The sequence below is a fragment of the Lygodium microphyllum genome, chromosome 22 (assembly GCF_053477565.2).
Source record: "Lygodium microphyllum isolate KBCC chromosome 22, Lygodium_microphyllum_v1.1.10, whole genome shotgun sequence".
NCBI lineage: Eukaryota > Viridiplantae > Streptophyta > Polypodiopsida > Schizaeales > Lygodiaceae > Lygodium > Lygodium microphyllum.
The window spans coordinates 68,637,240-68,663,122 of NC_141156.1; the positions used below are offsets into that span (position 1 = coordinate 68,637,240).

General features: G+C 39.9%; 1 protein-coding gene across 1 annotated transcript in view; it reads left to right on the forward strand.

Annotated features, from left to right (window-relative positions):
* The first annotated feature begins 8,402 nt into the window (after nucleotides 1-8,402).
* LOC148017261 (uncharacterized) overlaps nucleotides 8,403-25,883 on the forward strand; it is a 29,607-nt gene continuing 12,126 nt past the window's right edge. Inside the window, exons 1-3 of the mRNA XM_087662733.1 lie at nucleotides 8,403-8,573; nucleotides 8,648-8,753; nucleotides 8,839-8,985. Of these exons, the coding sequence (XP_087518859.1) occupies nucleotides 8,405-8,573; nucleotides 8,648-8,753; nucleotides 8,839-8,985 (422 nt within the window). The 5' untranslated portion in view covers nucleotides 8,403-8,404. The remainder of the gene's footprint in view (nucleotides 8,574-8,647; nucleotides 8,754-8,838; nucleotides 8,986-25,883) is intronic.

The window sequence follows — 25,883 nt, forward strand, 5'->3', positions numbered from 1 at the left end:
CATTTCTACGAATACAAATACAACATTAGGTATGGATAATTCATATCCGAATATCCAGGTATTAATTTTCACCTCCACTATTCATTGAGACATAGGTTATATCACCTTGGCATGCGCATGAGTTCATTTTAATAGGTAACCCAAAATTATTTTTCAATAGTTAATGAACTCGTAGGGGATTTTAGGATAGTTCTTTCCGTAAATTGTAGATGACTATGCATAGATTTATGCATATGATGCATTGAGGTTCGCACAAACCCTTGTACCCAAATACAATCATTGCATCCCAATGCTACGTGACAAAATCGTATGTAGCACAAAGAGCATATAAGGTACTTAAGGGTTGTGCACATAGACAATACATGCTTGGAAAAGGCTATACGAAATGAGCATCGATGGTACACAAGTTGATATTGCATTAAATTCTTGCATCCATCCTATGAAGGTTTCGCGTTGAGTAATGGTGAAAGAGTTATCTTGTGCTACCAAACCATGTTGAGTACAACTCACACATTAATTCAGGGATCATTTTGCATTAGAAAATAGTCTCGCATCATTACAAATTTGTCTCGCATTCTTTAGGGGAAAGGAAGATAAAGTCAATTAAAATTCTACATAGTATCGCTCTTTGATCTCAAGGGGGGGAGAGTTGTTATGCAATGGAAATGATATTGTGATCTTTATTGCATTGTTTGGGAAAAGATACAATCGGTTGTTGGTTGATCATCGAGCAACACCCTAAGTGTTTTTACATTCAGCTGCTTGTTGAATTGTGGTTTGGATGATTATTCCAAGTGCTTGTGATTGATGGTAAATGCATGGTAGGGGTCTGTGATGACAAGTTGCCATGGGGATAAAGGAATGTTTTCTTGGAAAATGATATTAGGGCCTATTGCCTTGATTGTGTTTGATTCTTAACTAGATTAATTAAGGAAGGATAGTTTGCATAGGTGGATCATCTCCAAGGTCATGCCGCGTTTTAACCTGAGAGGGCATTGCTCGATTCACAGGTCGAAGGTCGAGTGGTGAAAAGGTCAACCATGGAAGTTGTGTCTCACTCCTAGGTCGCTTGGGGTCGATGGAGCTCTCGACACCCCTTGGCTAGTCAGGAATGGAGTAGTAGATTGCTATGAGCCCAATGTCTATGGTGTTGGAAGATCCTATTCTAGATAATGGATGGAAATTATGGTGCCATGTGATTTGTACCGGGTACTTCTGTTGGACAGAAGGAATACATAGCTTCTCTTGTATGGGCAGGAGACAAAGATTAACGTGAAGATAAGTTAAGGAATTTGTTTGAGCAAGTTTGTCAAAGGATTGCTTGCTCTGTATTCGTTTTTGTGCCATAAATTACACGAACGAACCCCATTCCCTAAAAGTCCTAATTAAGGAAGCTGATTCTAAATGTCACACATAAATGTGATAGGACCTAATTAGAAAACTAAAGCTATCAAGGGAAGTGGGTAGGCGAAACCCCCAACGGGTCTGTCCTACGGTAGGGTGGTCCCAGAGAACTGAGAGGCTTCTCACAAGGTTTTACTGATGTCCAGCCCTTAGAAATTGTTGGGTTAGAACCCTGATGCATGCCATTTTAGGGAATCGGAATGGGACTATGCCCTACAGGCAAAGAGGTTGAGCGGCACATCCCCCTCATTTCATTTTAGGGAATCGAAATGGGACTATGCCCTACAGGCAAATAGGTTGAGCGGCGCATCCCTCTCATTTCTCATTCTCTTTGAACCAAGTGCGGCATGGATCTGATTCGGCTTGGATATCTCTACGTAAAGTAGGATGTCCAAAACCTGATGCCAGAATGCTATCAAGAGACTCGGATTACTAGGAACCCAGATTTCATGTCGATCCTAGTGGGTTCAGCCGCAAACATTCCGTTGCGAGGCAGACTCGAGAATTCCTAGGCGACAAACCCTATGTCATTCCATGGGAGTGCCGAGTAGCGTCGCTTAGACTCATCTCTCGATGAACTACTAAAAACATGCCTGGACAGCTGCAGGCACATTACACTTATGGTATTGTATAAAGAGCTATTGAATTATTTCTCATGAATGGAGCAATTTTTGCAAGCTTTTGATTTCGTGCTTTTGCAATTGAAATTGATTTTTAGAGCTTTTTGAAACAACCTTGGATGCTTTCTACAAATGACATGTCAAAAATATATTGCGCATCATGCATTACTAACCCATTCACAATAAAGGGAGCAACGGTGTTGAATAATCACAACAAATAATAACATTCCAAAGTTTTGCATTACCCAAAAGGAGTACAATATCTAGAAAGGTTCCAAGATCTTCATGTAACAAAAAGGACATGTCACACCCTAACGAAGTGCATGATGATGAGTCCTCCAGAACAATGAATGAGCCATGCTTACGTTGGGCTTCCTACATAACAGGGCATATCTTACGTGTTTGCCCTAACACAAAGGCAAGGTCTGTGGGGGTTAGTGCAGGCTAATGTATGACCATGTGCTCCTTGGGTTGAAGGCCAAGTATGTGCATGTACACATAATACATATTTTTGCAAGCAAGAAATGCCTTTTGGGTAGATTCTCTTTTTTGAAAATCAGGACAAGCGCACCTAGGCTCTTCTTTGATGTGCACATCATAACAACTCTCTGTCAAGACTCGAAATACTGAATGTTGTCTCTCAAGTTGCACTACCTCCTCCAAAAATGTCACAACCATGCAACCAGCTGCCTCTATTCTCTTTTGTGTATCTTTGGAAATTCCATGTCTCCACTTGCGTCTTCTCCCGCTTGAACCACATTCTGTAGAAATAGGAGGTTTGCTCTTCTCGTTCCTTGGTGGTGCTGTAAAGCTAAAGCAGGCAAACTTGAAACCAGCCTGTCTTAGGCTGCTACACTCTTCCTTCGATATATTTGTTCCTATATCAACTGGCCACAAAGATGGAACAATTGGTGATGCTATCACTTGTTTCTGCACAGCGTTTGTATGCTTGACATCATGATTACAGAACCATATCCATTGTGCAATGGCCTTGTTCTTATAGGCTCTCTCAGACCAAAAGCATGGTGCGACTAACCCCACTTGCTGACTCTGTAATTTGCTGCTGCAATTCTTTCTACCCTGCATACCAAAACACTTTCTCACACAGTTAGGTGGTGTCCTTCGTAAAGCCCACTCCTCCTGTGCCACTTCTACCTCTTCTACGTGAGTTGACGTTTCCGCATTTGGTGCACTTACTCCACCTGCAAAGGGCTTGATTGGTATCTCCTCATCCTCTTGGATACATATCTCTTCCATCTTTCCATCGTCAAACTGTATACTCCGCGGCCTGCCCCTGATTTTCCTTTGCCTTGACTCCATCACATATCCCGGTCTATGAGAACTTACAGTTGCTCCACCTCCCTTCTTTTTTCTTTGCACAGTCTCCCTATCACCTTGCATTATAGGCTCCTCGTACAAAGGACTTCCAGCTACAACACCTTGCAACGCCTGTGCAACAGAGGAGGGATTTGGGGATTCCCTTTTGCTGGCACTAGCCAACAAAGACTCCATAGAAGGCCCATATCCAATAAACCTCCCCGTGGTATAGCCCAACCTCTTTGCACATTGAATATATGCATTCAAAACATCACTAACACATGCATCATAAAGTGATATCTTTCGTTTTCCACCCTCACCTGCTAACCAACTAGCATGGACACTTTCTGATAAGTTTATGCTTGGAATTTGAGCATGTTCCCAAGGACTTTTGTTAGCCTGCGGAGTCAAATCCAAAAATAGAAGCAGTAGCTCTCCCCATTGCTACATTGTGCAACAAATCTTAATGAGCTGGAAAAAATGTCACACTTACATGAGATTCAATTCCTCCCCAGTGGGCAATTCTTTGCTCCCACCATTTCAACCACCTATCCAAAGCCTTGATGTGTTCCTTGTTGACATTTCGTGCCCACCAATCTCGGATAGCAGAGGCCTGAAGTGAGGCTAGTTGAGTTGTCGTTGCTAGCCTCCATGCTTCATACAATTCAATGTGGTGCATTTGTTTATCCACAATGACTAATTTCTTGGTATGCTTTTGCAAACTTTGCTCCCAATGAAAAAGACAAGAACACTCCCTCCCTTCCATTATGTTATGAGGCCCTCCATTGTACACAGCCCTTATTGCCATCCAATTCGCACTTGCCTCATCGGACATAAATCCAGCAAAGTCAGGTGGATCATGGCCACATTGAACCATGACAGAATTCAAATTTCTCCAAAACAGGATTTGAGACTCTTCATCCTCCTCTTTAAATTCACATATTACAATTACCTGCAATGCTCTCATGCTAGTTCATGATTGATACATTAGTATAGTGTTCATCAACAACAATTTAATTTCAATAAAAGCTTTCATTATGTTGCCACATACCCGTGATCATAAACTGAACAAGACATAGTTGCCCACCCATCAATCCTATGGGTATGATCAAAGTGCACCCATGCACGTCGTAAATCTCCAGTCCCAATTCGCCTCATACGATTCACTAAGTCCACCCCTGATGCTGGTCCCTTGGTGGACATTTTAAACAAGTAGCACTTCTCCTTGGCATCACCTTGTCCTGGAAATCTACTTCCATGGAAAAATGGGAAGACACAACGTTTTTGCAAAAGAAGTATGTTGTCATACCCATCACCAACCACCTGACCTTGTTTGGCTCTCTCTTGTGAAACAATCCCTTTGAACCTATGTGTTTATTAGAGGGTTATTTCAAATGTAGGACATACATTGTAAGCAAAAAATAATAATGCACAAGCCTACCCTTTATTCTGCACAAGTGGCATCATTTCTTCTAGAAAATGATTAAGATCCACCTCTGTCGCCTCCGACTCATCTTGTTAAAGATTCAAACAACATCTGCCGAGCGACTAGCATTTGTATTTTTCGTGGGCCTCCCTTTTCGATCTTTAGGATCGTGCTCACAAGCCTCCGCACCTTGTCAAGGGTTGCCCTCTTAGTGCCATGTTGAACACTGTGAGCATGCTCCCCAACATGGATCACCAAACGTGTCATTGTAGGATCCAGTGGCAACACATAATAGATCATGCATTTGCAAATGGCTGCACAAGTAGCAACATTAAGACAATAGTGACATGTTATCTTGGAGTTTCCCTCACTTGCAGGATAACCCATGCTCACGGTTCTATCCAAGTGACCATGGAAAAAAACATCATTGTATTTTACCTCTGTTATGTAGTAAGGACAAGTGATCCTAAGACATTGAAGACTTCCAAGACAATAGCTCAAGCGCACAGTGCACTCAATTGCCATATTTGTCTGTGAGGGCCGCGACCACAGGTGACCATCATATTTTTGTTCCATACCCATCATTCGTTTCTTGCTATCTGTGGCTGGAAGCTCAAAAGAAATTGTGCCATTATACTCGATTGGGAGCTCATCCACCCTTCGTGGAGGTCCACAGAGCGCTAGTAATTTTTTCAATCTACCCGTTCTAGCTTTCTCCTCAATGAAGGATGCAATCGAGTTATCATAGGAAGATAAGTCCTCGCTTTGGCTGCCCACACATAGGTCCTCCCCAACATTTGTGTCATCAACATCCTTCTTGTTATCTGAGTGTACGTCAAGACACACTGGAGTTGATTTGCTACAACTTGGAGTACAATCAATGTAGTTGTCAATCTCATCTTCTATTGACTCAATACTATTAGAGATGCACACATAGTTACTTGAGTGCCTGATAGAGTAGGTGGCTGATAATGTACTATCAATCAGATAGTGCGCATGCCCTTCATGATCCCATCTTGGAGACACAGTGACATTGTTTGCTCCACCATCATTCTCTATGACGGCTTGCAACCCCTGGAATTTTTGTGTTGGAGGCAATAGATTCTGTAGGTAGTACTCACTCAAAAGAATCTCCCGATTTCTTAATGAAACCCTGTGCTCTAAGCAATCACTGGCTAGTCTCCATGTCAAAATAGCAAAACTCGACATGTTGTGCCCTTTGGTGGGTCAGTATTTGATGAAGAGAAGAAAACTCTGAATATAGCTCATAGTCTGTATTTGATGAAGAGAAGGCAACAGTTCACCGTCACTACAAGCGGAGAGAAATCAATAGAAAAATTTATGACTCAACCACCCACCATCCTTCACCTTTATGCACTCATAATTTATTTATGTTGTATTAATTATTTAATTATTTAACGGCTAACTAGTTACCTAATTACGTAATCAACGGCTAACTTCTTTATTAGGGTTATTAAGTCTCTCCTCAACTCTCCTCTCTTTCTCAACTCTCTCCTCTCTTTGCTCTCACTCTCTCTCCTCTCCCTCTCTCTCTCTCCCTTCTCTCTTTCTCCCTTCTCTTTCTCCCTTCTCTTTCTCTCTCTCTCCCTTCTCTCTTTCTCCCTTCTCTTTCTCTCTCTCTCCCTTCTCTCTTTCTCCCTTCTCCCTTCTCTTTCTCTTTCTCTGTACTTTCTCCCTTCTCTTTCTCCCTTCTCTTTCTCCCTTCTCCCTTCTCTCCCTCTCTCCGTCTCTCTCTCACGACGGTGCCCCACAACTCCTGCAGCTCCTACAGCTCTCACGACGGTGCCCCACAACGGCTTCGTATCCTGCGCGACAGCTCTTGCCCCAATTCCCTGTGTGACGGTGCCAACTCCTGCCCCAACTCCTGCGCGACGGTGCCAACTCCTGCGCGACGGTGCAACTCCTGCGCGACGGTGCCAACTCCTGCGCGACGGTGCAACTCCTGCGCGACGGTGCAACTCCTGCGCGACGGTGCAACTCCTGCGCGACAGTGCCAACTCCTTCCCCAACTCCTCGTGCGGCAGCTCCTGTAGCTCTCGCGACGGTGCAACTCCTCCAGCTCTCGCGACGGTGCGACTGTTCGTGGCTTCGTTCATAACTCCTGCAGCTCTCGTGACGATCAACGGCTTGGTTTGTAACGGTGCGACTGTCCGTGGCTTCGTCCGTGGCCTCCCAGGTAACACCTTGAGCCCCCCAATTGTCCACGTCCACGCGGACGATGGGTGGGCTTAAGCTTGGTCATTTGCTTAAGCTTTGTCACGCTTCGTCTTTTGGTCACGCTTTGTCACACTTTGTCTTTTGGTCACACTTCGTCTTTTGCCTTTTGGTCATGCTTAAGCTTTGTCACGCTTTAGCTTGTTAATTTGGTCATGCTTCGTGTGGGCTAAGCCGTCGTGTGGGCCTCCAAGGTAACACCTTGAAGCCCCCCAATCGTCCGCGTCCACGCGGACGATGGGTGGGCTTATGCCCCATGGCAACCGTCCTGTATGCCGTCCCATCATTTGGTTATGCCATCCCGTCGTGTGGGCCTCCAAGGTAACACCTTGAAGCCCCCCAATCGTCCGTGTCCACGCGGACGATGGGTGGGCTTATGCCCCGTGGCAACCGTCCCGTATGCCGTGCCGTATGCCGTCCGACGGGCCTCCAAGGTAAGAGATTGAACCCCCCATGGATACAAGCGTGTGGCTTCGTCCCATATGCTTCGTGAGAATAAGGTAAGAGATTAAACCCCCCAATCGTCCGCGTCCGCGCGGACGATCCGTGGGCTTATGCACAAGCGTGTGGCTTCGTCCGTGGCTTCGTCCCGTGACCTTAAAGAGATTGATTGTGTTGCTAATCTTAAAGAGATTGATTGTGTTGTTAATCTTAAAGAGGTTGAATGTGTATCTATTTGTAAGTGTGTAGAGAAAGTTATGGCACCTAAAAGAGTGCTTAGAAAGAGAAAGAAATGTGTGTCACCTCATAGTAGCCGTGAAGTCTGTATGAAGCTACGTTCAGGATGTGTTCCTGGGCGGATCTTAGAGCAAGAAGCATCATCGCGTTTGAGATCAGTGGACACTCCTTCAACAAAGAAAGGGCGTGGTCCAAAAAGATGTGTCTACATTGATGACGAAGCACAAGTGGATGGGGACTCCAATACAATTGACGGGGTTGCGGAGCACACAGGTAGTCACTTATGTGTCCATTTCATTTACATATGATGCTTTGTTCAGTGTTATGTATTAAATATGATTGGTTTAATGCTACTTTTTTTAATTGTTACTTATTAATATCTGCTCCTACAGAGACTAATGTGCAGCATGATAGTCTAGATGACAAAGAAGAGGTGAGTGATGATAGTGATCAAAGGGAGAATGATGATGAAAAAGAAAAGAAGCACTCAAGGAACTTAGGCAAGCAAGTCTCTCTAGGACTGATGAAGGATGTGCTGAGTCAATTTTATGTAAAAAAGAGGACGCTACCTCCTCTTGTGCCTCTTTGCAGATTAGTGGCTCATGAGGCAGTCAGATTTGCTACGGATGATGCCCAGTGGTTGATTCCTTCCTTTGATTCCACTGGTTATCTTGAGACTATGGGACACTTCCTTGTGTCAATTGAAGGTCCGAGAGGGGAGACCATGTCTGTGACAGCCAGCAATCTAGATGAATGGGGTCCAATATGGCGTCAAAGAAATGAGGATTTTGAGAGGGCTCTTGGAAGAGAGTGGCAAGACCTTAAGGGTAAAAAGTTCTTGGTTTGGGATGGAAACCACAGGCTTAAAACGTGGTGGAAACGCATCAAGGAAAGTAAGTTGTCCACTATACATGCAAGTATTGAATGTTCGTATCCCATTCTTATGTTTGTTGGTTTTCAATTACAGAGTACTCCGACTGTGCTCACTACCATGTTAGTGTACGGTGCCAATTCATTGAGGTGCCCAAGGCAAAGGAAGCAGAGCTACTACTCGCACTAGACACCACCAACGCGTAAGTCTTCTTCCTTTAACTATGCTCCTCTTTGTAATATGTTACACTTACATTCTCATATTATGCTTTTGTTTGTTTTCAATAGTATTGCCAGAGCTCATGTTACTCCAAATATTGCGCATGAGGTGTATATGTTTCAAAAGTTTGGTATTGCAAACAAAGACTCCATTCTAGATAGATTGAGTCCGGCCATGAGGAAGTGGGATGAGGTTGAGATGAGTATAGAGGCAAGGTATTATCATGGTGTTGCTCCATGGTATAACTCTCCTTGCGGTTTAATATCTCAGCTTGTATGGAAGGTGATTTTCTTTCTATGGCTCACTTGTATGAGATGTGCTTTTCTATCTCTAATTTAGTTTTTTTTTGGAATGATAGGATGAATTTCATGTCTTCATCTCAAAAGAAACTGCTAAGCTTGAGGCTCTTGGTCTAGATGAGGTAGAGAGGAAGAAACGTTTGGAGAAGGCTACAAGGGTGGAAGAGGAGCGCCTTAAGGATAGGGGTTACAAATACCTATCCATTGCTAATCCCCAAAATGGTGATGAGTTCTTTAAGTTGTTATTTGGGCTAAAGTGGGATGATGCAAGCATGCTCAAGATCACAAGAGACAAGCTGTATTGTCTCACAAGCTCAAAAATCCCTGCGGAAAGGTAATTCGTATATATAACGCAAGGTGTGTGTATGTGATGCTTTTTTCTTCAATGCTTTCTATTTGCGTATATTGTTGTGCATCACAAGAAAAAAATATTGTTGCATCTTATGAGTCTCACAAAGGCCAAAGACCCCCAATACCCGCATTTTGGTGATAATAAGCTCTTTCGGGTTTACATGAAGAAAGAGACATATTGGGCTCACTTGCATTCGGAGGCACTACTTCAGATTGATAGGATACAAGTAGAAGGTCCACAGCTACCAGATTCATTTGAGGAGTTCTTTAAGCTTAACATGAAGAATCATGTCATGCAGGTTGACTCAATGCAGTGCATTCATATTACTTTCTTAAGTTCTTTCTTAAAATGTATATCTGCTAATGTTAAGCGCTTGTGAAACTTATGTAGGCTTTTGTACACCTCTTGGATGGAGTGAAATCTTCAGATGTTCCAGAGAAGATGCCAGAGCTTACGTTTTCAGCCAAACGTGTGATTTATAGGTTAGCATGCATTTTCATATTAGATTTTGTGTCTGATTTTCATATTAGATTGCATGCATTTGCTTGCGTAATTGGCAAGAATGTTGCAGGTGGATACTACAATGTGTAGAAGAGAAGAGGCTGGATGCAGCTCCGCAATTCACAAGAGAGTGGATTGATGTTCGTGACGAGAACACTATGTATTCTCCATCATTACGTGATAGAAAATTGATGGCATGGGAGGCAAGTGTTTGCCCTTGGTGGCTGGATTACCCTGTGGGGGTTATCCCTAAGCAAGAGAAAGATCTGCATGACAGTAAGTACTTCAATCTATGTAAACATCTTGTCGCTTTTGTAGCAATAGTTTTTGTGCTCATGCATGGGAGTCTAAGGGTGAATGATACTATGTAGGATTCAAGCAGGGAGTTGATACTCATGAACCGCTTACCGCACCCACCACTGTAGAGGAGCAAGCAACCAAGGCTACCAAAGGTGCCACCCAGGGTACTCAAGGTAATCCAGGGAGAAAAAATGTGCCAGAGTCCTCTATGGCGCCCACCACCTCCTTTGTTGCAGATTCATCTCTTGGTCGAGAGAATTGGGAGAGGCGACCTATGACCCGTTTAGTAGGTGAGAAGTCTTATATTAACTTGAAATTCGTGTATGATTATTAAAAATAAATTACTTTGAGATAATTGTTGTAGGGTTCTAGTATCAAACATATGTCGATGCTCTATTAGTGGATGTGACCCAAATTGATAGATTTGCCCTTGATAGGTAGACATGACAACTACATATTGCAAGAACATCAATTTACATGTTGCATATAGCATTGCATCATCGGTTACTTTGCATTAATGACTATGTTGTTTTGTGTATAGCATCAACAAGTTTTTTGCAACACAAAAGATGCATCTTTATAGCAAAGATGGAGTTCCATGTCAAGAGGTGGCTCGATTGATATTTGCGGATTTTCCTACGAGCTTGCTTGTGGATGCTCTAGGTCCCATCCCATTGGGTAAGTTATGCTTTCTATCACACAAGGTTTACATCAAACTCACTTCTCATATATCATAATGCCAATGTTGTTTTAGAGGGCATGACTATTCCCAAGTGGAACACGTTCTCAAAGGGTCTAGTTATGGGTTGTATGGACCTTGCTCGCGAGTATTTGGCCGACCAGGGATTCTTAGTCACTATGTGCTTAGCAGAGCATATAGGTGAGTTTATTACGGATGCGGCAAGAGTGGGGTTTGTGCTTCACCGCACTTGGACACTCATGTGTGACTCCAAGGCTTATCGACATCCCGTTACTAGAGAGGCGGTAAGATAACAAAGTTGGATACATTGAACGTACGGTTGTACGTTCTAAATAAAGTTCATGTTACATGCTTTAAATAAAAACATGGATCACTTATTCTATTTCCACTCGTGAATAGGTACTTGATCTTACTGTGTGTCTTTGGCATCGTGCTGGTCATGTTGTGCCTTGCTACAACAGAGAGGCTGGGGAGAAGATTTCAGAGAGATTGTTTCCAGCGTATCGTAGCTACATGATGGATGATTGTGTCTTTCCCATGGACGTTGATGGTGTCATTGTCAGAGGCGGAGCAGAGAGATCTCATCTTTTCTTTCGGTAAGTAGTCTTGCATGTTTTTGCTCTCAGGTTACCTTGTATGGTATTTTCATTGTTTCTACTTGCATGGCCGCAAAGATTCTGTATCTTGATTGGTGATATGTGATTGGTGATATGGTTAGGTGGTTACTAGCTACATTTACGAAACGCTACGACTATGTTTTGGATGTGTTTGCGGGGTGTGGTGGTTTGGCGCGGGCCAGTGCAGAGGAGATGAGACATTGCATGTGTCTAGAAATAGATGATGTGCTCTATGGGGAGTGTTTGTCCACCATAGTGTGTGGACCGGTACCATGCTGAGAGTGTGTGTGTTTTTTTTTTCGAGAGACTCTAGACATTTCATTTTGTTACTACTTTTATATATATGTTTATTATACACTTCTTCATGTGACTATGCCCGATTTTGTCTAAGAGATTACATGCATTGGGATCTTTGATTTGTTTTTAGGAAGAGTGTACCTTGCAACTATTTGACACGAATATATTGTACTAGTTTTCCGTTGTTTTTGTTTTCTTGATGTGTGTTCATGTAAATGCAATGTGCCGTACTCCTTAAGTAAGACTATTTATATGCAGAATGGATATGTTGCATGAAAAAGCTCGAAAAAAAGAGATTGATTAGAAAAGAACGAAAATGAAATCCCGCAAAAATAAAATCCCCGTGCTTTTACAAGTGGAGAAAGCTTTGGAAAACACAACTTGCTTTGGTGTTCTAATATGATAGTATTTTATGTGACCTAAATGAGTTGAAACTATTTTCAAGAACAAGGTAATATGTATCTAGTTGTTCCAAGGAGAAAAATTTCTCCTATAGTTGATGATTAAGAACTTAGGTAAGTGACTAAGGGCTTGTACATATAATAGTCCAAATTAATTAAATACATCTTTTGACAAAGGTATCATTTTCTTTCACACTGTTTGGACAATAAGCTAATCAAATTTAAATTTCACTTTCTCATTATAAAAATATGATTGGTTGGACAAAATTCCAAATTCTAAATATCCTTCAAATCATTGGTTTGAACATTGATCACAAGAAAATGCCAAACAAGGTACACTAGTTGGTGATGGGTATGACAACATTTTACAACTACAACAAGCTTGTGTTTTCCTTTTTCCATGGAAGTTGATTTCCTTGATAGGGAGGATCTTTGGACAAATGTTATCTATTTAAAATGTCTACAAAAGGTCATGCTTTGGGGGTGGATCTAGTTAATCACATGCGAGATACACGCATAGGGGATCTAGCAAATGCATGGGTGCAATTTAATCACACTCACCATGTAGATGATTGGACAACAATGTTGTGCTCAGTATATGATCCTTGATGAGTATCCTCATGATAATTTGATTAACACTATTATGGAGACAATATCTTTTCCTATAAACTAACTTATACTTGTCTAAAACATAAGAGCATTGTAGGTAATAGCAATGTGCGAGACTACCAACTTCAATGGTTTCATATCAGATGAGGTAGAAATTGGTTGGCTATAAGAATAGTGTATCATGGGGGGCCTCAGAATGTAATGGAAGGGAGAGAGAGATTTTATATTTTTCACTTAGAGAAAAGCCTACAGAAATACACCAAGAAATTAGTTCCTTCAGATAGGCAAAGACATCATATAGACTATGTGAAGTGTAGGGGCATGCAAAGAGAAATCAACAAGCTACTTAGTAGGCAAATACAATAAAAAATTGGTGGGTTAGACAAATGACTTTGGAAAACATGAAACTCCTACAAAGATGGTTGAAATGGTGGGAGTAGCAATTTGCACATATGGGAGACATTGAATTGGATGTAAGTTTATGTGTTGAGATTTCATGTATGTTTTTAATTATGTAAATTTCTAGATCTCCATAGGATAACAAAAGTCCCTAGGAGCATGCTTATATTCCAAGTATTAACCTATCTAAAAGTGTCCATGCTAGTTGGTTGTCTAGTGAGGTAGAAAGAGGAAGATGTTGCCATAGATGTTTTGAACTCATACATTCAATGTGCAAAGAGGTTGGGATTCAAGATAGGGAAGCTTATTGGATCTAGACCATCATCTATGGAGTCATTAATATCCAAGGCAAGCACTAAGCCCTTCCATTGTCACAAGGTCCATGTAAGGAGTGGTTAGAAGAACCCCAATGTATAATGAGTTGATCATTCATGGGGATAAGGAAACCGTGTAGAGAAAAAAAAAAGGTTATGCAAAAGCTTTAAGTTCATATAGGCTAGAATATGCCATGGAGTCAAGGTAACACAAAGCAAGAGGTCATCCACAATCTATATGATTTGATGATAGTGGATTGGCTAAGATATGTGTTCAAGATGAGGTGGATGAAGTGGAGGGTTTATGAAAGAGTATGGAGACACATCAATAGTGTGTGACATGTCATTTTTATCATAAGAAGATTATGTAGTAGCAATGTTAGAACCTTTCTAGATATTGTACTCTTTTTGGGTGATGCCAAAGTTTGGCATATTTTCTTTTGTAGTGATTATTTGGTATCGTTGCTTCCTCTATTTTGGATAGTATACATTTTGTTGCGAGCTTCCAAATGGTGATGCATGCATCATATATCATATAATTTCATGTTAAAAAAGACTAGTAGTGTATGGCATGACCTTTATGTAGTGAGCTATAATGTCAACATCATTTGTAGAAGAAATCCAAGTTTATTTCAAAAAGCTCGAAAAATCAATTTCAATTGCAGAAGCATGAAATTGAAAGCTCACAAAAATAACACACTCGCATTGATGTAAGTTAATTCTTGTATAGGTAACTCCAAAAGCTATCAATATAGCTAACTACAAGAAAAGAAATTTCTCCTTAAGCACATTAAACCCCCAAAATTTGATGAAAAGGGGAAAAATGAAGAAATTGATAGTGAAGTTTGGATTGAATCCATGGAGAATTATTTTATAGTTGCTAGCACTATCATTTCGATTAAGCGGAAGCTAAATTTGATTAGAAAAGCTTGGATATGGTGGAATAATGGTGCAAGGATAGCTCGGGGAGGTCACCTTATAGAAGCCCTCTATATAACGTGTGTTTATAGGATATTTAAAAACCCCCTTTTTAAAATTTTGCATTATTTTATATACCCCTTCTATGAATTTTGGTGGTAATAGTTATATCTCCTTTGTAAATCTAAAATTCAAAGAGAATGTGCATTTTGATGGCCCCTTCTATAGAATTTAAATTAAAAGAAGATACTACAATACTTAGCCATGGAATTTTAACAATGATCCAAGAAGGGATCTGGATATGATGTCAGTATTATGTTTTTAAAGTAGCACTATAACATAGAGTTGTACACAAGCTCCAAGATCCACATGTCCAAGGCTTGTCCTATACACAATGTGTGAGGTTCTTTGGTTGTACATGCACAACCTCTTATACTCATTCTACCTTGTTTGTTCAATGTTCAATATTCAATTATCAGTGTATGCATACACTTTCACATCACTACATTGTGATGTGGTATTAGAGCAAGTTCATGGTTAATCAAGCATAGATAGATCTAAAGAGGAGGATCTAGTGTAACACAAAGACTGTGTTTTCAACGTATGAGTACAAGCAAGAGGACTATACATCAAAACATGGCTAGAGCAGGTAGAGATACATGTAACGGGACGCTTGTTTGATGTTTGTTTATGCAAGAATAACTATAAAAGTATGAAAAAGATTGTATTTTGCCAGGTTGTGCACCCCTTCAGGGTCTTAAGTGGTAAGGGAGGGTCACCTCTCTTTTGTCTTACCACCTCGCCTGGCATTAGGCTTTTTACTCAATCGGAGTAAACATGGCAAACATTTTTATTAAGCAATCAACATGAGATGCATTGGAAAGGAAACATTGGGTCATTTCATGAGATGCAAGGATGAACAAAAGCTTGGATAGGGATTACCTTGGAAGTCCTATAACTCACTAGCTGCTACTTACCCAATTACAAAGGTCTATGACTCACTTTTAGATTTATCCAAGCGACACAATATAAATAGGGGTTAAGATCAGTAATTACAAATGATTTAGGATTTTAGTTATGATGCATTAGGAGGCAAATGGGGTATTGACTTCTACTAGACACATGCATACAAAGAGGGATTGAACTTATAAAGCCTATTCAATCTTTAATCTCTCTAACAAAAGGACTGAGCTTAGCAAGTGGATAAATATGAGAGATTAAGATCAAATTGACATACCTCTTCAGTGTTTGGGGAAGATGGTTGAAGCATAGCCCACCATGATGCCCATTTGCTCCATCAAGCAAGCCTGGTTGGTTGGAGTGCTCCAATGGATGAAGACTTCAAGCATTCAAATGCTTCCAATGATGATGAGGGATCTCATGTTTATTCCCGAGCTTGAACTTCAAAGATGGAAAGCTTCAAGTGGAGCTTTCATGGCTGCCTACAAAACTCTCTGCATGGTGACCTTCATGTCTTCAACAAGTAAAAGAGTCAAAAGAGGGGGGTGAAGGAGCTTGTGGGAGGTTGAGCTCTCAAAGACAGGAGGGATTGGGCTAAGCTTCAATAGTCTAAGATAGCTTCAGGTCAAGGGTCCATGGCTACCCAAATTGTCCAGCTGTTGTCCATTTTGCAAGTTTGTTCCAGGGCCAAGAGTACCAAGAGGGGGGAGGGAGGAGTGCTGGCTTCAAAAAGCTAAGACTAATTGTAGTCCTTCTCTTGTTGTACATGTACCTATAACCTGAGTAACTAGGGTTTTGGGATTTGAAAAGGGAGAAAGGGGAAAGGAGAAAAGGACCAAAGCATAATGCTCTAATAGCACTTGTAATGAATGAAGCTAAGAGGAGAGAGGAGAAAGAGCTGAAGAGAGAGAAAGAGCGCAAGAAGAAGAGGAAGGAGAACTAGAAGAGGGGAGAGAAAGACAAAAAAGAGGGGAGAAAGAAGGAGGATGATGCCAGGAGCCATATTCCACGGTGGATTCCGTGCCACGGTGGATTCCGTGCCACGGTGGATTCCGTAAAATTTTATTACCGGGGCTCATACACAAAGTGGATTCTTTGTGCGAAAAGTCGATGGGGACACCTATCCTTTTCAAGCGTTTTGTTAATTTTATGTGTACATGGATGATTCCATAGCGGGTGATTCCGCAAAATACATATTTAAATTAATAAACGTTTATGAGTTTAGAGTGCGCACTCGTAATAAATTAAGGTTAGGATTGATTTCTAACCAATTTATTTTTGTAGCTGAAGACTACTAGGTATTCACTTTTGTCGGTTTAATTGTATTATTTTTCTAACAATTGTGAATGCTTCAGTTGATGTGTAGAGCAAGCAGCGGTGGCAGTGGGAAGCATTGGAGGATAGCGTGTATTCAAATTATCATCAATTTTTGATGGGCGTGTATCTTAGGCATGGAGTCTATATTTTGTCGCACTTATTTATTTAAGCGCTTGATATTTATTTATTATTTTTGTATGCGCATGGGCGCACGATTTAAATATTTGTATTGGACATTGTATTTGGGTACCACCTAACTTCTTGGGCGCCCATTAGCTTTAATTCTTTAGTGGCACAAAAGCAAACTCAAAAGCTAAAGCGTGTTATTTTGTATATTAGGCTATTATTTGAGCTTGAAGATGAATAATATATAAAATACATGCTTTGTGGAGCGCTCACACAAGGCATGGGGGGGAGATTGCACCCAATTGGTCTTTTGTTCATGTCATGCAAGCTTTCTTCATTGGTTTTTGTGTAAAAAGTAGAGTTCTTTTCTTCTTGGGGACCTTTTGACGCTCACTACGCGCGCATACGGCGTCCGATCTGTGCACCAATGGTATCAGAGCGAAGCTGAGATCGAGAGCTTCCAATCGCTTACCATCTCGCGCGAAGTCGGAGCTCCTGGAACAATCGAGATCTACAGTCAATCTCGTCCGAACGGTCGATACTAGCGTGTTCCTCGCAATCAAGAACCCCCTTCTGCACCCTCTAATCGCGAGAGACTAGCCTCTATAGGTGAAGGACCGATGGCAAAGCTCCTTCATCAAGTCATGGATACAGTTAAGAAATTTTACCCATAACATTTCAAGCTTAATTATAAAGCTTATTAAGCTTTATAAGAAGCTTATAAAAAGCTTCTTCAAACGATTTATTCCGCCCGCGGCGGGAGTATCTACTGGCTGCCGTCGATTCCACTGAGAACGTCCCGAAGTCCATGAAAATAAAGCTAAGTTACTAAAGTTTTAAACTCCAAGCTCTCTTAATCCTTCAAGTCACTAAAGTCATCTCCAACAACTCTTATAGCAGCCGTTCATACTATGTGTAAGCTGAACTAGTTTTGGAGCTTCGGGAAGTCCCTATTTACACTTGCAGACTTGGTGAACTAGTTTCAGCAAGAACAAAAGTTCATACGCAGACTATATGCAGTTTATACACAGCTTCTACGCAACACTATTCTCTTGGAAGATGGTTGTGACAACGAATACCGCAATCGTAAAGGAGAAAGACTACAAAAGCCAAACAAAATATACAAGCCTTGTACACCCACCTTTGAGCTACGCTCATCCCGCTAATAAGATTTTGAGTGTGTGAGGTCTTCTGAAACTTTGCAGGATGACTAAACAAAACATGGATGATTTTATGGCTGAAGGTGATCGACCCGAACCAACAATGGAGCAAAAGTTGGATTTGATTATGATGCAGCTTGAAGAAGAACGAAGAGCCCGACAAGCTTTGCAAGTTCAATTGGCCAATTTGCAACGATCTACCTCCGACCAAGATGGATCGCAACCCGAAGATCTTATACGACGTACCATCAACGCTTGAAGCCCAATCCATTCGCAAAGAAATAAAGATAAGTAAAAGAAACTTCAAATTTCGTACTTTCAATGGATCACGCGATGGAAAGACTGTACTTGCTTTTATCAATCAATTTGATGATTACTTCCATGAAGAAACATATGCTGCAAAAGACAAAATTAAATGTGTCACTAACCATTTAGTTGACCAAGCATCCTTATGGTGGACTATGGTCCGCAAGAGCGTTGATTGTCCCACTACATGGGAGACTTTCTAAAAGAAATTTTTGCAAAATTTCCTTCCTCCTCAATTCCATGAAAGAGCCATCAAGCAATGGGATCTTCTACAACAAAGGGATCAGGAACCTATTTTCCAATACACTGAACATTTCTGGAATGCTCTACTGCAACTACGTATGCTCGAAGATGTACCTTAAACAACTCATAAACGCAAGTTTATGCCTGGCCTACTTGGACATTTCCATGCAGAAGTCAATATGTTCAAGCCAACAACACTTGAAGATGCAATTTCCTTGGCTCATGACTGAAAACAAGATTCGCAGACGAGACAAGCGACCACAACAATTTCCAACTAATGGTAACTATGGTTGCAAACAATTCAATTCAAATTTTTCAAGATTCAATCAAAGTCGTTTTCTTCCATCTTCATTCCGTAAATCTTGAATACGACCACCTGCCTTGCCATCAAACACTAATCCAAACCCTAAGCCATCCCCACATCAAATCCCAACATTCCTAAACTTCCTCCCAGTACCAATAATGTATCTAAATGAAAACCCATAGTTTGTTACAAATGCCATTAACCTGGACATCTAGCAGCCAATTGTCAATCCAAAAAGCCATCTGTCCATATCAATTATCTAGGAGAAATAGAAGAAGAGAATGTGAGGAAATGCCAGACTTTACGGAAGATGATGATGACATTGGTACTACTTTGGATACTTTGCCAAGTATGCCAACTCCCCATTCTTTATTAACAATGAAATGTTTTGTGCATGGTAAAGAAAAGACTATTTTACATGATGATGGGAGCACACATGACTTTATTTCTGCAAAATTAGTCAAAGAATTGAATTTACACATTGTTTCTACACATTATCGCATCAAGGCTGCATTCCTAGGTACGAGATATAATGGAACACAAGAGGTGCATAATTTAAAAATTAAAATTGGTGAATATACTGAACGAAGAAATTTCTTAGTTGTACCTTTGCAGTCTAGTGGTATTATCTTAGGAATGCCTTGGCGTCATCAATACAATCCTGACATAGATTATTCTATGCATTCAATTAAAATTTATTTTCAAGGAAAACAAATCACATTGCATGGTATGCACGCTTCTAATAATTTTCCATTACTTACTCATACTCAGGCTAAATGTGCATTACGTAAAAGTAGCAAATCCTATTTAATATGGGTAAATGAAATTCAAGCTAAAGAAAAAACAAATGCATCCTAGGCATACACAATTTCTTACCCAATTTCAAGATTGTTTTGCTACTGATTTACCACCTGGATTACCACCTTCACATCTTGAAGATCACAAAATAGATTTAATTCTTGGAACACAACCACCATGTAAAGCACCATATAGGCATAACCAAATTGAACAGAAAGAAATTCAAAATCAAATAGAAGATTTACTTAACAGAGGATTAATTAGACCTAGTAGTTCTCCATTTGGTGCACCTGTCTTATTAGTGAAAAAGAAAAATAATACTTATCGCATGTGCATTGATTATCGTGCCCTAAATAAAATTACTGTTAAGAATAGATATCCAATTCCTAGGGTAGATGATCTTATGGATAAACTACAAGGATCTTCCATATTCAGTAAGATAGATCTTAAATCTGGATATCATCAAGTAACATTGGACAAATCTAATATATTCAAAACTGCATTTAGAACACAATTTGGACACTATGAATTTCTGGACATGCCTTTCGGTTTAACTAATGCACCAGCCACATTTAGTCGTATAATGAATCGCATATTTTTGAAACATCAGTATTGTGTCATAGTTTTCTTTGATGACATATTAGTATTCAGTAAAAATGAGAATGAGCATTATCAACATTTGTCTTTAGTTTTTAAGTTGTTAAAAGACAATCAATTATATGCTAATCCAAAAAAGAGTGAATTCTTCCAAACAGAAATTGAATATCTAAGACATATTATTTCATTAGAAGATATTAAAGTGGACCCTAAAAAGATAGAAGCAATTTTAAATTGGCCCATATCCAAAAATGTGCATGAATTACATTCTTTTCTAGGTCTTGCTAGCTTTTACAGAAAGTTTGTGAGGAATTTCTCGTTATTTGCATTACCTTTGACAAAAATTTTAAAGAAGGGTATTGTGTATAACTGGTTTGACAAACAACAAAAATCCTTTGATTTATTGAAACATGCTTTAACTCATGATCCTGTATTACAACTACCTGACTTCAATAGACCATTCTTCTTAGTAGTTACTGATGCTAGTGGATCTGGAATAGGAGTAGTCCTTATGCAAGATTCTCATCCCATAGCCTACTCTAGCTGTAAACTCAAACCATCTGAACTTAAATATTCTACTTATGACAAGGAATTGTTAGCTGTAGTACAAGCCTTACATCAATGGAAACATTATTTAATGGGATCTAAATTTATGATCAAAACTAACCAACAAAGCATTAGACATCTCCTTAGTCTACCACAAATATCTAACCGACACATTAAATGGGCCGCTTTTATTCAAAGTTTTCATTCCCTTATACAATATCAACCTGGAAAAGAGATGTTGTAGCTGATGCTTTGAGTAGAAGACTAACAATTCACAATATCTCTGTGATATCGTTTGATTCCCTTATTCCTATGAAAGATATTTATCATTGGGATTCTACTTTTCAAGCTGATTGGAATAAACTAGTTGCAAATAATTGGATTCCTATTGATTCACTGTCTTATACTAATGGATTCATGTTTTATGAAAAAAGATTATGTGTGACTGTTCCATTTCGATCATTTGTTTTGCATAAAATTCATTGTCCTCCATATCAAGGTCATAGAGGAATTATATCTATTTTGCGTACGACTGAAGATTTTTATTGGCCACATATGGACACTGATGTATCTAACTTTGTATTTGAATGTTTAATTTGTCAACGAGTTAAAAGACACCATGGTAAACAATATGGTTTACTAATGCCATTATCTATTCCATCACGACCATGGGAGCCAATTTCAATGGATTTTATCACTGGTTTACCTAACACTAAAGCTAACCATGATATGATTTGGACTGTTGTAGACAGGTTTAGCAAACAAGCATTTTTTATTCCATGCAAGAAAACTTTAACTGCATCTCAAGCTGCTCAATTGTTTTTGAAAACTGTTTTCAGTAACCATGGTTTACCAAAAGTCATTCTGATCGTGATTCTAGATTTTGTAATAATTTTTGGATTACTTTGTTTGCTAACTTAGAAACAAAGATTGATTTTTCATCTACATTTCATCCTGAAACAAACGGTCAAACAGAAGCTACTAACAGTACTATTTTAGATCTTTTGCGTGCTTACACCATTTCAAAACCACACACATGGGATACACATCTACATTTACTTCAGTTTGCATATAATAATGCACCACATACAGCTAGAAAGAAAGCACCATTTGAAGTTATTTATGGATATCGATTGCCTACACTTGTTGCATCATTATCAAACAAAATTCAAACTGCTGATGATATTGCTAACATGCATGCTACTATTTTTTATGAAGTTAAAGATATGATGACCAAAGCCCAGCAATCATACACAAAACAAGCAAACAAGAAAAGACAGGCTCTGAATTTTAAAGTTGATGATTATGTTTGGTTACGAATAGAAAAACGCAGATTATAAAGTGTAGATAAACACCCAATTATCATATTAGCACCTAGATTTTATGGACCATTCAAGATCATCCACAAAATCAATGACAATGCATTTAAATTAGAATTACCACAACATTGGAAAATCCATAACACCTTCCATATCAGTTTATTACAACCTTTTAGAGGCCAATTACATGTACACCCTGTCTATGAAAACCCTTCTTTGCTAGATGATGAAACTGAAATCCTTGAGCCTGAAACTATTATAGATACTGACTTTATGACCACTAGAACTGGCCGTAGATATTCTAGATATTTGGTTAAGTTTAAAAATCATCCTGTTGAAGAGGCCCAATGGATGCACGCTAGAGACCTAAATGCTTTCCCCACTCTATTAGCTCCACATTGAGCTAATAGCAATTGAGGACAATTGATATCCCACCCCGAGGGTATGATGCGAGGAGGCATATTCCACAGTGGATTCCGTGAGGTTTTGCGGTGGATTCTGTAAAATTTTATTACCAGGTCTCATACACAAGTGGATTCTTTGTGCGAAAAGTCGATGGGGACGCCTATCATTTTTGGGCATTTTGTTAATTTTATATGTACATGGGTGATTCCATAGTGGGTGATTCCGTAAAATACATATTTAAATTAATAAACGTTTATGAGTTTAGAGTGCGCACTCGTAATAAATTAAGGTTAGGATTGATTTCTAACCAATTTATTTTTGTAGCTGAAGATTGCTAGGTATTCACTTTTGTCGGTTTAATTGTATTATCTTTCTAACAATTGTGAATGCTTCAATTGATGTGTAGAGCAAGCAGCGGTGGCAGTGGGAAGCATTGGAGGATAGCCTGTATTCAAATTATCATCAATTTTTTATGGGCGCGTATCTTAGGCATGGTGGTGCCTATATTTTGTCGCGCCTATTTATTTAAGTGCTTGATATTTATTTATTATTTTTGTATGCGCATGGGCACACGATTTGAATATTTATATTGGACATTGTATTTGGGTACCGCCTGACTTCTTGGGCGCCCGTTAGCTTTAATTCTTTAGTGGCACAAAAGCAATCTCAAAAGCTAAAGCGTGCTATTTTGTCAATTAGGCTATTATTTGAGCTTGAAGATGAATAATATATAAAATACATGTTTTATGGAGCGCTCACACAAGGCATGGGGGGGAGATTGCACCTAATTGGTCTTTTGTTTATGTCGTGCAAGCTTTCTTCATTGGTTTTTGCATAAAAAGTAGAGTTCTTTTGTTCTTGGGGACCTTCTAACGCTCACTACGCGCGCATATGGTGTCTGATCTGTGCATCAGAGGAAGCCATGGAAGCTGAAGATAAAGGTGAAGAGTATGTTCTTGATAATAACTTGTTACCCTAATCTGGGACTCTTACACCTTATATACCCTAGTCAGTGTGATTGGGTGTCTAACCCCTAGTTTCTATGTTTTCCGCTCGTTACACAACTACGGCTCAACTCCAATACTTTTTGGATGGACTACACTTTAATATCCATGTGCAATTGAGAAGTATTGCTCTTGTTGACATTGATATGGCTATCACATGAGCAGAGAAGGTAGTGTCACGATTACAAGTGGTCTATACCTCTAGGGCAAACTGGAATCCGAGTCTAGGTGTTGGAAATACTTTGGCATTGACAAATGGAGGTCAAGGGATACCCATGAGTACTGCCAATGTAAGAAGAAGCATGATTCAGAATGTGCCCATGTTGCCAAATCCTCCCAGAGTGACCATGCCTATGGTCATTCAGATGGCTCTACCAAATGTTGGAAGCCAAACAAAAAATTATAATGTTGTTCTAGGGAATGAACAGTTAATTCCCAATCAAGTGATTAGGCCAATGGAACGATAGGTAGATGATCACAGCTATAAGTCAAGCGCCTCGAATATCCTTAGCAAAGTTAAGGATATGATGAAGCATTATACTGACATGATCACTGGACAATATATAGGTAAATAGCTATTGATGTCAATTTCCTTAAAAAGTAGTAGATTTTGATAGAGAGTCAATGCCCCTGAAGAGGGTGCCCCCTCAAGATTCAGTTGTAAGTGGTGTGGCGGCCAACATTTCCCTAGGAATTATCCAAATTTTAAATGTGACATATGCGCCAAGTCCGACCACTTAGCTAGTACCTGTTGGAGCAAGTTTAGCTCTCTCCAGCAAGGAAGTAAACAACCATGTCCAATGAACCATCGAGTCTAAGGGAATAATCTCCAGCGAGATGAGGGACCAAAACAAATATTGCAAAGAGTGAAGGCTATTGTAGAGGAACTTCCTAGTGGCAATAGAGTGAGCCTTATTAAAGTTGTACATGTCAATGACACTAAAGCTTCTAAACTATGGGTCATTATAAGAGGTCAAAAGGTCAAGATAATGACAAAGACAAGTAAAACCTGTCGAGGAAAATCCTAAGCAAGACAAGAAGAGGACACAAGTCCTTAATCCTGACATGGAAGGCAAACCTCTAAAAGTCATTGACAGTAAAGCTAACCCAAGGAAGAATAAGGAATTGCCAAAGAAGAAGGTAAAAGCCAAGAAAGAGGTACCAAAGCCTTTTCAATGACCAAAGGAGAGAATGGTCTAGTGAGAAAAGAGAGCTATTGCTAACTATCATGAATTTGATTTAGCAAGTTCTCTTTTTGCGAGGTTAAGCCAAATGTAAATCTCCTGTACTTGATTAAACTATTTCCAAGAGTGCGCAAGAAATTCAAGAAGATTCTGTGCAACACTGGGTATATCATGGAGCCCTTGGGCATAGCGCAGGTAGGAGATGATTGGTTTGAGTGTGCTGAAAAGCATTGTCCAAGGGTAGCATCATATTTTGATGGCATATCAGTGGAGCATGCCATTGTAGAAACGGGATCCTCCCTCAACATTATGAGTTCAAAATTGATGGAGAGGCTAGGGTTAGAAATCCAAAAAGATGCATCCACTATTCTCCGAATGGCTAATGACAGTTTAAGACTACTCGAATCAAGTCCATGTCACTGTTGCTAATGTGGAATGCATTTTAGACTTTAGGGTTATCAGGTTTGCAAGGCGGCCTAGCTATCAAGTATTGCTAGGTAGGCCATGGATCTTACTGGCGGACTTTTAAGTTGATATACCCACTAGTCCTTTCATCATAGTAGACGCCTACCTTGGATCTCCTCAAAGTGAGAGAGTGCCTTTATCTTTGTTACAATTAGATATATTAGATGATCCATCTACTAGTGAGACATCATCAAGCAATGAATCCAATGAGGGCTCCACTACAAAGCATATTTATCAGGTAACTTTGAATGAACCAATAGAGACTCACAAAAAGATAAGAGATGTGGATGTAATTATGTTGGAGCGTGGGACGATGAATGATTCATGGCCAATTAAATTAGGGTCCATGCTCATTTTGTAAGAAAAGGAGGGCTATGTGTCCTTGGTTTAGGAATTTCATGACATCTTTACTTGGAGTTATGATGAGCTGATATGTATTTCTCCTAGCCTAGCTATTCATACCATTCCCCCAAAGGAAGGTAGCTGCCCTGTGTGTCAAAAAGTAAGGCATATGCCTTTCGAACTAAGGGATGGGCTAATGAGAAATTGACAAAATTACAAAAATCTAGCCTAATATTTCCAATATAACACACATAGTGGTGTTCACCAATCATTAACAAGAAGAAGAAGAATGATTGAATTCAGCTTTGTGTAGATTTCAAATAGCTTAAT